Source organism: Cariama cristata, unplaced genomic scaffold (assembly GCF_000690535.1).
Source record: "Cariama cristata isolate BGI_N322 unplaced genomic scaffold, ASM69053v1 scaffold21289, whole genome shotgun sequence".
Taxonomy (NCBI): Eukaryota; Metazoa; Chordata; class Aves; order Cariamiformes; family Cariamidae; genus Cariama; species Cariama cristata.
Window position 1 is genome coordinate 24,684 of NW_009635525.1, and position 16,010 is coordinate 40,693.

The window sequence follows — 16,010 nt, forward strand, 5'->3', positions numbered from 1 at the left end:
GAAAATATTTAAACAGTAATATTTAGACATCTGAAGACCAGTGTAACTGAATATTTGGTACATTGATGCATGAAGCATCTGTGGCAAAAAAATAATGCAAAAGTTTACTTAAATTCACATGTTTATGCTTCTACTTTTTTGTTTAATCTCTTCCTTACTCTTTTGATTGTTGTCTTTCAAGTGTAAGCTGTCTTCTTCCTTTATAAAACATGCAATGGCTAACATACTGTAACCACTACCAAACACAGATAAACATAAGTATCTGTAATTGCTGTTTACATAAGATACATCTTACCCAATACAACTTCAAAGTTGAAAATTAATTCCATTTTATTTGTGGATAGTGACTTTTTACATCCTTAGCTTATGTTTATATTTAGACTTAGTTTGTCAGCCTCCAGAGAGCAAGAATTCTACCTTTTTAAAAAAAAAACCAACAAACTTTTGCATATCCAGTCTCCATGTCTGATCGTTTTCAGCAATATGTGGTATAGTATAAGAAGGGACAATTTAAATAAGATTTTTACTTGATAGCCAGATGAAGGACATGCTGAGCAACAAAGACCGTGAGATATCTAGCTTACATCACCAGCTTGATGCATCCCATGTAGAGCTTGCAGAAACAGGAAGAGTAAAAGAAATGGCCTTGAAAGAAAACAGACGACTGCAAGATGACCTAGCTACAATGGCCAGAGAAAACCAGGTATGAAGGCAGTATGTAATACTGAAGTATTAAAGTATTTATTGCTTGCTTACATAAAATGGTACATCAAACCCGCTATATCTTCAATTTTGATTTGGTATTTCTTGAACACTGGGATATTAAAAATGGCTGGGCAGAAATTGTAAAAGCAATTACTTTAGATACTTAAGCGTAGTCAATACAGTGGGGGAGAAATAGACAAGCTTTTAGTTTAGTCACCCTTCCCCAGATTAAAAAAGAAATCTAAATAAATGAAGGACATAATCGTTTATATTATAATGATATTTGCTTAATTGACTATATCACGTGGTAGTTGGTATTTAGTTGGTAAAAATCGGGTTTTATTGTCTGTGGAACAGGGATTATTGAGAGAGAGCAAGAAATCACAAAAGCAGATATCAGGTTATTAGTCAGGTGAAAGTGAGAGAGAGAGGGAGGAGATTGCTAGCACGTTTGAATTCATTCTGGTGCATAGCAATTCATCAGTTTCATCCATCTAGTTTCCATGAAGTGTTGGATGTACTGAATGAGATATGCCACGTTTTGACATTAGAATGTTTTGGAATGTAGATTTTAATGTTTGTGTTCTGTGAGCCTTGGTAATAGTGTCTATAAAGAGGTATTGGCAGGTTTTTTATTTCCAGTTCTGGCAAGGTTAGTTGCCATTCATGTGTGTTGCTCTGCAGGAACTTGGCTTTCACTGATGAACTGGAAAAGGTTAATGTTGGGTGAGAAAATACAAGAGGGTTTAAAAACTACAAGACAAGAGGGATTGAAGAAAACTTATTGTAAAGGTATGATAGTCCTGAATAGTCTGAATTTGTTTCCTGATTTCAGGAATGGATAAGAATGCACAGTTGATAGGAATAGGAGTGGTTCCCTTTCCATTGTGTTAAGGTTGTGGGGGGGTTTTAGATGGTGAATTCAAAGATGCCGTCTATTTCCCTGGAGAAATGTTCTTCTTGTATTGTCTTTTCATTGGTAAGGTAGGTGTCATGGTGAGGTTGTATCTTAGGGTTCAGCAGTATATTGCAGCTTTTTTTGTGTGTGAGTTTGTTTTTTTGTGAAGATTCTGTTCAGGTACTTTATTTGACTGCTTGCAGAGTTTTATGTTACGTATTTTTATTTGTATTAGTTTTATATGATTTCATCTTTCCTTAGCTCTCTAGTGGTTTAGACTCATAATGTACCTCCTTGCTAACAGCTAGTCAGTCAGTAGCTTTAGGTCAAAAAGCAGGTGGGAAGTGGATTATGATTGCCCAGCAGACTCATGGGCTGGTTCATGTGTATTCACCGTCAGCTTTCCAAGTGGGAGGTGTACAGTCCCTCTCAGCTGTTGATGGCTAAATACATTTCCTTGTAAAGTGCATGCTATAAAGGCACGACTTAAACTTATGTCGGTTACAGAATCAAAGTTGAAATAAAGTCTTTAATGCCTTGAGGAATTACCTATTTCCATGGGGTATCATTGAATATTTTACTGAAAGATGAGTTATCTCAAGTTGATGGTGTAGTTTAAAAATTTTGCAAGACAGAAACAATTTAGAGATTCAGTGACTTAAACTGTTTGATTATTATCATTATTATTCTTGTGGCATCTTCATCTTGGGATGTTCTCCAGGGATCTGCAAGTTAAACCAGCCACTGGTGTGTAAGGCTCGTTCTTTCAAGAGCATAAGGGACTTAGATAGTATGTGTCCATTTCCACTCTTCCCAATCATCACTGCTCCATCTCTTCTTCCTTGGAATTCTCTTGGTCTGGGATCCATGGCTTGGAGAGCCTGAAATGCATTCAGTCTTGTTAATCCCTCACATAATTTGAGGAATAATGAGTTGGTTTTATGCACCAGCTGGTTGCTGCTGACCAAAAGCCTTCCAGCTCCAAGGGCATGAGATCGATGTTGCTGTACAATAGAATGTGTGTATGGACAATATATAACAAAAATGTCCAGTGTTTTATAGGGTAAGTGCCATTTTTTTTTGCTCTAAATGTTAGAAGGCTATGTAGAGAATATATGAATGTGACTTAAAGAGTTAGCCCAGAATTTTGTTGCAACTCATTACATTCAATTTATATAGCAAATACAACTATTGCAGCTCATCATGAGGTTCAAATGCCTTGTACAATTTTGATGCTGAGATACAAATTCACTGTAAATGCCAACACTAAAAATAATCAAGGCCTTGTTAGCTAAACCATTTATTTCAGTTCCCCTCAGTCAACCTGGCTAAGTCTGAAGCTAAAAAGTACAATATAACAAGATGTTTTAAGTGATCTAATAACCCGAATAGTTCTTGCAAAACTTGTGGTACAATACATAGATATGTGGGTGTATTATTGAAATTAGAGATGTCATTCACAGGTATCTAATAAGATGAAGTATTAAATATTATCATAATGTGATGACTAAAGGTTTCCCAATGTGCTTGGGAAGGCTACCACAAAGACAGGCAGACTGATTTCAGCATATGCTAAGTAAGACATAACAGTAAAAAGGCTGCCATTAATGAATATTACTATACCACAAAAAGAAAGGAAAGAAATAAGGCAATATCCTCTATTTCCCCCACATTTGACAGTGGGGAGAGAAGAAGATACCTGCCTTTTTGTCTGTCTGGGCTCGAGGACTCATAGAAAGGTGAGGGCTGAACCTGAGAGGGCCAGAGTTAGCAGTTCCAACATCTCAAACAAATTCCATGGTGCATTTTTGATGTCTAAATATGATCTTAATGATGCATTTAGTTATTTTCTCTTGCAATTCTACTTTAAAATAAATATTCTTTTGTTATAAAGTTGACTTTCTAATGACACAAAACTTTCTTTCACTCAGGGTTAGTGAATCTTAATGCTAGACAAATCCCACCTCCCAAACATCTGTATGTTGAATTTTCCAAAAATCAGTAGGGTGTGTCATCAGGGAAGCTGCAGATTTTATGAGCTGGTATGATATTCATTGGTTTATGTGATTATTCTTGCCTGGAAAACCCTTTGGTGCATCTAAGGTGATAGGGGATATTTCTGAACCCTACAAATCTGTCATGGTTTAATCCCAGCCGGCAACTAAGCACCACACAGCCCTCGCTCACTCCCCCCTGGTGGGATCGGGGAGAGAATCAGAAGGGTAAAAGTGAGAAAACTCATGGATTGAGATAAAGACAGTTTAATAGGTAAAGCAAAAGCCACGCACACAAGCAAAGCAAAGCACGGAATTCATTCAGCACTTCCCATGGGCAGGCAGGTGTTCAACCATCTCCAGGAAAGCAGGGCTCCATCATCCATAATGGTTACTTGGGAAGACAAAACACTGTAACTCCAAACATTCCCCCTTCCTTCTTTCTCCCCCAACTGAATACACTGAACATGACAACATATGGTATGGGATATCGCTTGGGTCAGTTGGGGTCAGCTGTCCTGGCTGTGTCCCCTCCCAACTCCTTGTGCACCCCCAGCCTCCTCGCTGGTGGGGTGGGGTGAGGAGCAGAAAATGCCTTCACTCTGTGTAAGCCCTGCTCAGCAATAACTAAAAATCCCTGAATTATCAACGACGTTTCCAGCACAAATCCAAAACATAGCCCCATACCAGCTACTGTGAAGAAAATTAACTCTATCCCAGCCAAAACCAGCACAAAATCACAAATGGTTTTGACTATATTACTTGAAAGTAGAATAGAATAAAACTAAGGCATATGCAATTACTTTGATTTAGTCTGATACAGTAATGTATAGTGATTAATTTACTGTGATGCACTGTTTTGCCTTTATGCAATCTCTTTAGGCTATCAGTACTGAGCTTGAAGATGCAATACGTGAAAAAGAAGAAATGAAAACCAGGGTTCATAATTATATAAATAAAGTTTCCAGATTTGAGACCTTGATGGCTTCAAAGGTAAAAGTATAATCTGTAGGCAATCATTACTGTTTTCAGTAAACCCATTGGTTTTAGAGTATAACACATTTTCATTAGGATACAATAAACAAATGAAGAAATGTGTGGTTTAGGTCCCGTTTTACCTGCCTGTCCCATTTCCTTCTTTTTTTTTTTTTTTTTTTCCTTCTTTCCTCTGCAGTGTTTCAAGCTACTAGTGGATTCATATAAAACCTTGTTAAATCTGAAGCACTGATAAATTCTGGCACATCACAATTTCATTGATTATGTTTCAGTTGGCCATAACACTGGAGAATGACAAACAAATCATGTTTGAATGTTGTTTTGCTTTTAGAGTTTTGACAAGGCAACTAGTAAAATTTCTGGTACTATTTCATGATTGTAGGCAACAAACAGCTTATATGATGATTTTTAATATTTTATGCTTTTTAAAAAGAGAAAATTTATATGTAGTTCTGCAGGAAAGTGTACAAAAAGCACATTTAAATGTTTTCTCTATAAATTATAAGAGTTCAGAGTTTTTGCTGTACGGGCAAAACAGTGCGCTTGTTAAATATATTTTATCCTGATACTTGGATTCAAAAGTGTGACGTGTGTGTATTAAAACTTATAATCATTTAAAACAAATAGAATTTATGTCAAGACAACATGAACTGGCAAATTTATTATGTGAATAGGAAAGAATGAGTTTTGATCTGACTTTTGACTTGCATGTCCAGATGAATGCATGTAAATTCAACCACTTTTTACATGTAGAAACTGAAGCGTAGAGAAAAAATTAAGGTCAATAGTATGTTAGCTTAGAACTCTCAATTTAAAACACCTGAAGTTTAGTTTTTAAGAATTTTATAATATATCATATGTCCAAAGTGCTTCAGCTACAGATGTTGCCACATCTTTGGCAAATGAGAATCCAGTTATTCAAGTCAGGTACCAAGAAGCTGTAGAATATACAGCCAGTGACCAATTACGAAAGGTTGGTCAGGGATTTGTCTAGTATTACATCTGGATGTTGCCTGTGGAGATGAGGATTTACTTTTCTGCACAGTGTTCACTTGCTTAATCATGAGTTTCTGTTTCCTCATGCCCTGCCTCATTCTGTCTGCACCTTCCAAGTTCTGCAGGAGACACAGAAGGAATTTCAAAAATGGTAGCCTTCCTCATTAGATAAATCTGATTCATACTAGCAACATGCTTATCCCTCTGCACATTACATGAACAAGGGAAGAAGGGAATGGAGATAAATAAAGAAGAAAAATTAGTCACTGCCTTATAATATGCAGTTGCAGTTGGGCCAAATGAAAATTCACAAGCAACATTTGTTCTATCACTGCATAACTTGTAAGCACTAAAGCTTGCAGTTTTGTACTTTTATGATAGACCACTTAGGTGTATATGCCCGAATAGGTTATCAGTCTTGCAGGCGCTGCTGTAATATAAATATTTGTAAGAGTGCAGTAAGTAAAAGAGCTGAAAATGCATCCCTGCTGGAATTTCTTGGAAAGGGCAGCACTAAGATCAGTACATCTCAGTAATGTGACTCTTGACAATGCAGGGAGATCCAAAATAACCCCTCCCCTGGGATCCTTGAAACTCATTAACAACTGCTAAATGTGAATGCTTCCATTTAATAAAACTGAATGCCTGTATTTATTCACTATTTGGATTTGCAAAAGGGATGATGCCCTTTAGTAATTGCCAGATAGTGGGATTAAGAAAATGGAGAAAGACCTACTTCCTTCTGGGGGGAAAAAAAAAAAAAAAAAAAAAAAAAGATATTGTAGGGAGTAGGCACAAAATAAGATCAAGCAACTATAAGATGTATTGATCATTGCAGAGTGATTTACTGTTTCATCTAGGAAAACGAAAAACAAGATTTGTTAGAAAAGTTCCAAATCCTCCGTGCGCAAGCTGAAGACTGGGAAATGAAGGCTCATCAAGCTGAAGGAGAAAGCAGCTCAATACGACTTGAACTCCTTTCTGTAGATACAGATCGGAGACATCTTCAAGAAAGAGTAGAACTTCTGGAAAAAGAGATTCAAGGGGTAATAACTTGTGCAATGAAATTCTGTCACGGAAAGTTGGATACATTCAAGTGTTTTTTAATAAAGTCAACATACTATTTTTAATGCTTTAATGGAAGATAATTCCTATATGTGAATGTTTGAAATGTGGGCACTGAGTTTTTGAAACGGTAACTGATTTTCGTTAGATGTGCTTTCCTTCTCCCTTCCCTGCTTTCCCGAAATTAGAATCACAGCATATATTTTAGTACTTTTAGATCTCTTCTGTTGGGTGATCATTGCTATTATGTTATTGTTTCTGCAAGGACCTTTTGTTTAGTTGCTTCAAAATATTTGCATATAGCTTTATGAGTATTTTGCCAGCTAGCTTTACGAATATTTTGTAAGCTTAGTTCTTACATTTCTTTGAAGCTTTGAATGAAGTATTTGAGGCACTGGTGGCTGGAGTAAAGGTAAAAATCTGGTAGTAGTAGTCCAAATCCAGAATCAGGATCCCATGATACTGAAACCTAGACCAATAGCATAGAAAATAATGAGGTTTATATTTTAGAAGCAATAACTTCATAGAGATCAAGGAAGTTTTAGAGTATAATAGTTGTGGATTGATCATATTTTTGTCTCATGCTTTTAAGTAGCCAAAAAGAGAGTTTTTAATATTGTAAGCTGAGTAAAAAATAGATTGTATTTTGGGGTTTTTAAGCTTTTAATTCTCTTCTGAAGCTGGAATCCTGGCTCATTCCACTCTTGTATAGTACTTGTACAATTCTTCAAGATGGTGATTAAAAATTGTGGGGATGGTTTTATTAGTTGTTCTTAGCTGTGGTTTAAAAAAAAAGAAGAGGAAGGGAATGTAATATAAAGTTAATTTTATACAGAAAGTTAATTTTGAAGGGAAAAGAAAGTATTAAAAAAGCCCTGTTACCCAACAGAGAACTGTTAACTCAACATGTAACACTGAAGGGCTTTCCATATTTGTCTTTGTTTAGCATATTGTTGCACAACAAGCATATGAATCTCAGATCTCCTCCATTACAAAAAATATGTCCAAATTGGAAGAGGATATTAAACGTGAAAATCAGGATAAGTCTTCTGTGTTGGCGGACCTCGCTTCTGTGAGGGAACTCTGTGTGAAACTTGAGTCTAACAAAGAGCTTTTATCTCGACAGCTGACATCCAAAAGCATGGATTATGAAAGGGTAAGCAGCAAGGGCAAATTTAATTTGCTCTAATAAAATATCTTCCTTTGCTTTTAATGGTTTTTGGAGAAAACAATAAATTATCTCTGAGAGCAAGGTAAGAATTTACATCACTAGTTTTGCATTTATATATAAATTATACATTTTGCAGTATGCAGTTCTGTATCTGTCTTTTTTGTACAAAAAGAGGGAGTTTCTTTCATTTGTTATCACTACAAAATGTGGCAGCAGTAGTTTTTGCTATACCACAGAGACAAATTATATTTATTTGGGTTTATGTACTGTTTTTTAATTTACTCAAATTTTTGACTTTTCTAAAAAGTGAATAGTACACTTCTTATTTAGATATGAAAGACTTTTTCCTAATGGATTTTTTCAATTAAATTGAAATTTAGATTCAACTGAAGTTCATTAAATATTTTGAAATAGTTTAAACTGTTCTAAATATCCATAACTTCTGAACTTTCTTCTTTACAGCTGGTTGTGTCTTTGCTTAATGACTTGGTCAGGTTTTCTGTTACTGTAACATTCAGGATCTTGAGAACAGCACTTCTCATCCCCAGAGAATTTGTTTATATTCATAGAACTGATGAGGAAAAAAAACATTCCTATGTTTTCAGCAAAAGCCCAGAAGCTAACTGTGAGCTAACCTAGTCGAATAGAATGAAGTATAGTAAATACTATTTTTGTACTTGTGCAAAAGCCTACTGCTGTTAGTGTTCCAGGTACTTACCTAAGCATTTCCAGCACTCCGTAATCCAGCTCCCAGAAAAACATGACAGATGTACAGCTTGAATAGTTTTTTAGTTTTAAATAACTGTAGGTTTTAATTTGTTTTGTGAGCTCAGTTTCCTATTCATTTTTAATGAAAATTCCAATAATTTCAGGTTTTTTAACAACTCATCATGAAAGATAATTCTGTTTGTAAACCAGTGTATTAATAATGTATAAAATTTGTGCCCTAGGTTCTAGGTGAATTAGAAGATATAAAATCAGAAGCAGAGTTGCTGAAAAAGCAGTTATCCAGTGAGAGACTTACAGTTCAGAATCTTGAAACAGTGCTGACTGCTAGTAGAGACAAAGAATTTCAGAACCATTTAACATCCCATGAGAAAGATTCTGAAATTCAGTTATTGAAAGACAAGCTAACACTCGCCGAGAGCAAACTGTAAGTTTTAACAAGTGTATGTATGTGTTATGTGGTTTACAAAGAAACTTTTTGTGTGACAACACTTATTCACAAAGTCAAATTCTTGACATTTAGTACAGCCAAGCAGATTTTTGCAGCAGTGTCTTTTGGCCTTTCATGGCATCATTTACTTGAAATTTCTTTACAGATCTCTAACATCGCTTTCATTAATCAGCACTCTGGTGGATATCAGTTTAGTACAAGCAGTAAGCTTAAGCAGGAGTTCCAAAGGGAACCTACTCTAAAAGGAAGGAATGCCCTGCTGAGTTTTCACAGTCTTGAGAATAAGCACTCGGTTTCTCTCTGGATCTTTCCCCAGCCTGACTCCAGAAAGTTTACTTCACTTTCTCTGCTGGTCGTGACTCTTTCTCACATCACTCAGGCATAAGACGTGATGCCTTTCCTGAAGTTCACTTGTCTGATATTACTCTGCCATCTTTTCAGTGCAATCGCTAAAATCCTTTCCTCCTGAGCCTCCTAGTGGACATAACTACCTAATGGCGAGGTAGCTGAGCTGTTGCAGACATTATTCCCACTACAGAACCAGCTAGCCCGTGATCATTTGTAAATTTTTTTAGCTGTTGAGTACATGTATAAATGTATTTATGGATTGCAGTATGATTTGGATATTTAACCTTTGCATCAGAGTATATAAATTCTCAAAATATGTAACAACTTCTCTCACAGGTTCTGATTTTCTTCTTAGCTTCAGGAAGCAATCTAATTCAACTCCGCTTTTTAAGCAAAACATCATCATATTTTTATTTGGCTTTATCGAGTTTAACTATGAGTTTAATTATTAAGAGAACAAAAATTTTTTTAATCTTGAACTATGGTTTATGTTCTTATATTGGAGAGTATTCTGAAGTCCTGACTCCTTTGGAACAATGTGGATTCATCAAGCATCTCAAAGCAAATTGGAAGTAAAATTTTAACATATGTGTACTGATCACAGAAAAATACCACATAGATTAAATCCATGGTAAATGTGAATTGCTTACCTACTGAAGATGCCTGTTGTCCTTACTTTGATTAAAGTAAGAATCACTTACATAATCAATAGTGAAGTCATAGTGCTTTAAAAAAGCAAAAGTACTTTTGCTGCTATTAATATTAACCGTTAAAGAAAAAGTCCTCTATCATTTATTGTTCCTTTGAAATATAAAAGAACTGAACCTGACACCCACACTAAATGTGGCCAGCACTTTCTATTATAGCTAACTGCAACTTCTTATGCTGTGCATCTGCCTTGAGCAGAAGTAACATTTTAACACTCTTATAGAAGAAAGACTAATGTGTTTGGAACAATGAAGTTAAGGAGAGGATATTTTGTGTATATGAAATTCATGTATGAGAGAAGTGGGGGATTAAAAAATTTTTCTTCATGATAATGGAGCAGGGAATTTGAAGTTTCCATGATATTTGTCATCATGACATGGTAATTCTCCTGGGGGTACATTAGCCAGTGACTGTAGTGGTATCTCTGCATTCCATAGCAAGGAGGAGGAGTAGCAGCTGAATGTAGATCGTGTGAAGAGTAAAGTAAAAGTAGAATTTCAGGAAAAGAAAAACAGATACACTGACTTAGTAAACATGGAGATAGGGAGAGAAAGGAAGTGTATGGAAGGTAAAAGGACAGATAATGCTTCCTTACGAGATATAGAATATAGCATACCTAAACAGTTAGAAGCTATCTGTAACTTGGTGATGCAAACATGCAAGAAAAACACTTTTGGTTGACTCACGTAAAGGCTACAACTTGCCAATGACGATGCTCCACCTCAAGTAGCAGTGATCTCAGTGAGTCTGTAGATGACAACACTATTAATTGCTCCTATGCAACTCGCTGCTTCATGTTTTCATGTTTTCAAATTGCTGGGTTTTGTTTACTTGGGGAAAAAAACATTAATTGCATACAAAGAACATGAACTAATGGAATGTCCTGATTATGAAATTAAATGTGAAAGTTACAAAAAAAAGACCAGAAACAAACGGAAAAAACCAACTAAAAAAAAAAAAGGAAAGGAGGAGCTTTTCATTTAACTTTAATTTAGCTTCTTTGTGTATAAACAGTATAGAACTCTGTTTAAATAACTTCATAGTAATTTTTTCACAATTTTTCTTCCGCACACATTGTAGGGTTCCTTTCTTGTTTGTTGTAAATGTCAGTACTTGCATTGTTAATAGGACGGGATATTGCAGCAAGAAGGAAAATGTTCTCTTGGAGGAATAGTGGCTATCCTATTGAATTGTTTTCCTCTGTTTATCTCAAAGATTCTGCATGTTGCTAGGCAAATGTTCAGGTGTGAGAACTAGTTGTATATACCTTATTTTCTACAATTCGGTTTGTAGTAGTTGCAGTCTAAAGAACAGGAACTTTAAATGTTCACAGCTGTGACTGAAGTATGCGACAATTATGTTTGTGTTTTGCAAAATATAAAAATTCATTTGACTTGGGAAAATTTCAGTTCTAACTGACAAATCATCTGTCAATATTTTTAAACACTATATACAGTTTTGGCCTTATTGTGCCTGCACTTTCACTCTATTTATAAAATGGTACTGATACAACCTCTGACTTTAGAAGGATTCTCAAAATTAAGTTTAACTTGTAAAGTTCTCCAGTGTGGTAATTTTGAGCTCTGTGAAGAGTGAGTAGTTGTGTTACTCAGGTTGCTATTTGGGCAATAGTATGGTAAATGAGATCTTGAGGTTCTACAGAGATTAAGTATTGAATAAACAGATAACGTTGAATAGCTAAACTGCTTGTTGAGAGCTATCCATATCTACTGTGAAAGAGCCAGATATTCTGTGAAAAAATAGTGTATCATCATGTAACCTTATTATATGATAATTACTGTGCATAGGGGTTCCCAATTAAAATATTTCTTCATTTTTGAGTGATTTACTTCATGATCTTAATTTTGTTTAAATGTCATTGATATGGAATAACCTTAAAACTCACAAAACTGTTTGCTTTCTTTCTTTATTTTACAATAATGATATTGGGCCCTGAATTCTCACCTCCATCCTGAAAGCATATGCCTGTCTCTGAAGGACTTAGAATAAGATATCATCGAAACCTCTTGTCTTCTGCATCTGTTCTCACCGTACTGGATCAAGATACCATTCTAGGAATTTTACTGATGAATAGGGAACACAGGAAAAAAATATTCTGCGGTTCTTTTTGGATCAAATCTCTTGAGTAGTTTGCATCTTCCTGGAGTCAGAGACCAGCAGGTGCCAAGTCTGTGACTGAACCAAGACTGGAACTCATTTTTCAGAATTCAAGTTCCAGTGCTTTAGCAATAAAACTAGTACAACTTTGCTTCTCCAGAAGTGACTTTTGAGCACTCCACCTCATATTGGCTTTGAAGACTCTGTGGAATAACATAGCTGTCTAGATTTTGGTTTAGACAACTTATTTTACACCCAATTATTTTTTTTTTTTGCTTGCTTTATAATGCAATTAATGGTGTTTTGCAACCAAACATTGAGTCATCCAGGCTGATGATTTGCTAAGTATATTTAATTATGTTACTTAAGATTTTCAAAGGCGCTTTTTGTTTTGATTCTTGCAGTTGAAACACTTAGGTCCAAACACTAAGGGTGTAGTTGACAAGCTTTCAGACTCTGGGTTTTGCTGATCTGAGCTTGCATTAATACTTAGATTAGATTTGTTTCAGTTGTGTTAATTGCTAGCCAGATAGTTCCAGCCTCCTTGATATAATTTTTACTGAAGCCATATCTGTTATGTTTGTATTTTTGTGGATAGTTACTGCTTTTTTCTTCGTTTTTTGAGTGTACACGTAAGGACTATCTCACATTGCAACAGAGGGTAGTAAATCAATAAATTAATGATTGAATTGTTTTGTCTGTTTTTATAAAATATGTTTGTGTTTACCTTTGTCTGAAAAAGAACATGATGTATTGTAGTCAGGATGTAGTGAGAGGCTTGCCAGCTTCTCACTTCTTTCTCACCTTAAGTTCTTTCAGAAACATTCTGTTGCATTCACTTGGTTCTCATTGCTTTTAATTTGTCTTTGATTTGGTCTGTGTGAAACAACATATTCAGTATCTATTTTTGTTTTATCTTGCCCTAATTCATCTAAGATCGTAGCTGAAGGTGTTCAAAGAAAACTTTGTTACTTCTCATGATTTTTTTTTTAGAAGCAGCTATAATAGAGAGGTTCCCATACTTCGAAGTAAAGCTGCACAGCTGCAGACTGACTGTGATGTTTTAAAAAGGCAACTGACAACTGAACGATTTGAACGGTAAGATGCTGTTTTTTCAGTGAGGTGACTCTTCTCACTTCTTCTTTCTCACTTTTGAAACTGTTGCTTTTTTCAATAGTGAGGAACTTTTATGGAAATTTGTGTTCCTATTGTCATGCAAAATCTAATAGTCTCATCTTGAAAACTACTTAATTAAAAAAGAAAAAAATTTATACAGTTTCTGAATTCCCTCGTAAATTTAGTGAGTTTTGCATCTAAAAAACCCCACCCTTCTCATGAAAACAAGAAGAAATTGAGTGACATTATGAGAAAACAAGGGTCTTCGCAAAGTATTGTAAAAATCGCCAAGTAAAAATACAGAAAAAAAAAAGTTACGTTTTCTTCCTTTAACATGCTGTAGTACCAAAGTGTTATGTAACTGAAATTGCTATCTGTTGGTAGAGAGCGTGCAATTCAAGAAATGCGTCGACATGGTCTCTCTACGTCATCATTACGTGCTTCGCCTCCTCTCAGTTCAACATTAAGGTCTCCCTCACATTCTCCAGAACGTACCATTGTAAGGACAACTGATCAAGCAGCAGCTGAAAAGTAAGTGATTTGATTTTAGCAGATTGTTTCTGTTTAAGAGTTAGGTTTCAACTGTTTCTAAATAATATTTTTTTAATTATATGACATTCTTGCACACTTTTGGTGGTTCTAAGTTCTTATTTTGTTGACTGTCCTACTATAAAATATTGATTGGAAATGAGAGATGGAAAGTGCTCTCCAAAGACTGTATAATGTAATGGATTCCCATTCCTGTTTTTGTTAATGGTCTTGCACCAGCTGACAGCTTCCAAATATATATCACCTGCTTTTTATTACCATTAATTATATCCAAATATATCTTGCCAGTTTATTATTGTAAATAGTTAGCTCCAAACAATGAATGCTTCATATTAAGAGAAATGCCATGAAATTCTGTCAAATACAGCAATGACAGAAACACGCTCCACAGGAGAGAGTCCAACTAAAATGCATTTGAACCCTCCACATTAGACAAAACTGTCTCCAAAACAATTGCATTAAAATAATTCATGCATTTTCATTGTTAGTGCTTGAATGCTATGAATGTCTAAGATGACAGTCACTAGAGTCCATAAAAAAGAAATCAAAATCAACCTCTCACTTGTTCATTTTCACTGACAGTTTTGTTCTTTTAGAGATCATTGTTGTTTTAGGTGATGTCAGTTATGTGTTATAGGCCTGATTATTGACTTCATATCCTGTCTGTCCTAGACTGCATAATAAATTGCAGTGAAGAGAAGAAGGACAGGGAGAGATAAACAGTGATTGTTTTAGGAAATATGTGTGCTATAATAGCTATATAGTATACTATAAGAGCCCATGAATCAAACTATCTAACTGCTAAACACCAAGAAACAGAATTCCAAACTGATAAGATTTTAAACTTTATTTTTCTTGGTAAATACATATGGCTTGTTCTTAAGCTTACTTTTACTAACAAAACCACAGGTTGCCTGAGAGCTGAGGTCGGCATGGCACAATCCACATTGTCAGCAGTGTTTCTCTTCTGCAAGTTTTTGGACAAAGCAAAGCAAAGGAAACTGTAGCAAATGAGACATTGATAGTGGGGATGAAACAGCAGTCATGACATTTGCTTTACTGTTACCTTGCAAATCAACATTTTGACTGAGATAATGATAGATAATATATTTCTGAGAAGGAGGATCATCAGTAGAGAGTTGGTTTTAGTCTTCCTTGCTTTACAGTGAGTCCCAAGAGCAATAAAAGCAGTCCAGTTGCTATACTTGAAGAATACCATGTAGTGAACTATTTTTATCCTACTATTTGCATAGTTTTAACAATGACAGCTCTGTACCATCTCTTATCAGAAAATATCCCGGTTTTATGAAGTGTGTCTTTTAAAAGAAACTGGGTTTTAACAACTGAATTCATATGCAATTTGATATTTTATTTTTTTTTTACTGTCTTGCCTTTTAAACCTATCAATGGATTATTACATTAGAATGATCTCAGGAGTACTATCACCATCTTTCACCCTACTTACTTATTCCTTCCTGGGAGCTTACCACAGTAGAGAGTACTCTGTAATTAGTGTTCTGTAGTGTTACAACTTTCTTTTTCTCTAATCTGATTTAATCTTCTCCAGAAATTTTCTCTTCCTCCTCGTCTCGCACTTACTTTGTTAAGCATTTGAGCAATGAGTCAATGAACTGAATGTAGGGTTTTACATAATACGCTAATAGTTGATATTCAAGAACAAAAGAAGAGAATATGAGGAGGATAAATCTAATTATTACTTTTTATCCTAATATTCATTAGTAAAATATAGTAGATAGCTTTATTTTGAAATTTTTTCTTTCTCCACCCGAAATGTGAGCTTCAAGGAATAACCAGTACTTGAGCAACTGAAGCATTTCAAGGACCTTTTTTTTTTTTTTTTTTTTAAATTCTGAAGGCTGACTTGTATTCTACCTCTGTTTTCTTCAAATCAGTGATGACCTTTGATATTTCTGAGAACCAGTGAAGTAACCAACTTTCAAAATTCTGCTTTCCCAACTGGCTGGGGTGACTGTTTTTTGCTGGCTGTTTGATGGGTTTTGTATTAAGGCTGACTAAGTTTTGCTACTGTTTTGCAAATGTTAATATTATAAGAAGGAAACAAGTACTTGATATGACAATCTGTTGTTCTCATTTTACTATTTTATTTCTGTTTGCGTATCTCTCATGGTTACAGAAGTTTGTTCATCT

At 35.2% G+C, this 16,010-nt stretch overlaps 1 protein-coding gene across 1 annotated transcript in view; it reads left to right on the forward strand.

Annotated features, from left to right (window-relative positions):
- CEP135 (centrosomal protein 135kDa) overlaps nt 1-15,652 on the forward strand; it is a 34,644-nt gene extending 18,992 nt beyond the window's left edge. Inside the window, exons 18-25 of the mRNA XM_009707592.1 lie at nt 535-703; nt 4,480-4,590; nt 6,450-6,635; nt 7,601-7,810; nt 8,776-8,978; nt 13,170-13,274; nt 13,677-13,823; nt 15,631-15,652. Of these exons, the coding sequence (XP_009705894.1) occupies nt 535-703; nt 4,480-4,590; nt 6,450-6,635; nt 7,601-7,810; nt 8,776-8,978; nt 13,170-13,274; nt 13,677-13,823; nt 15,631-15,652 (1,153 nt within the window). The remainder of the gene's footprint in view (nt 1-534; nt 704-4,479; nt 4,591-6,449; nt 6,636-7,600; nt 7,811-8,775; nt 8,979-13,169; nt 13,275-13,676; nt 13,824-15,630) is intronic.
- Nucleotides 15,653-16,010: the final 358 nt, after the last annotated feature.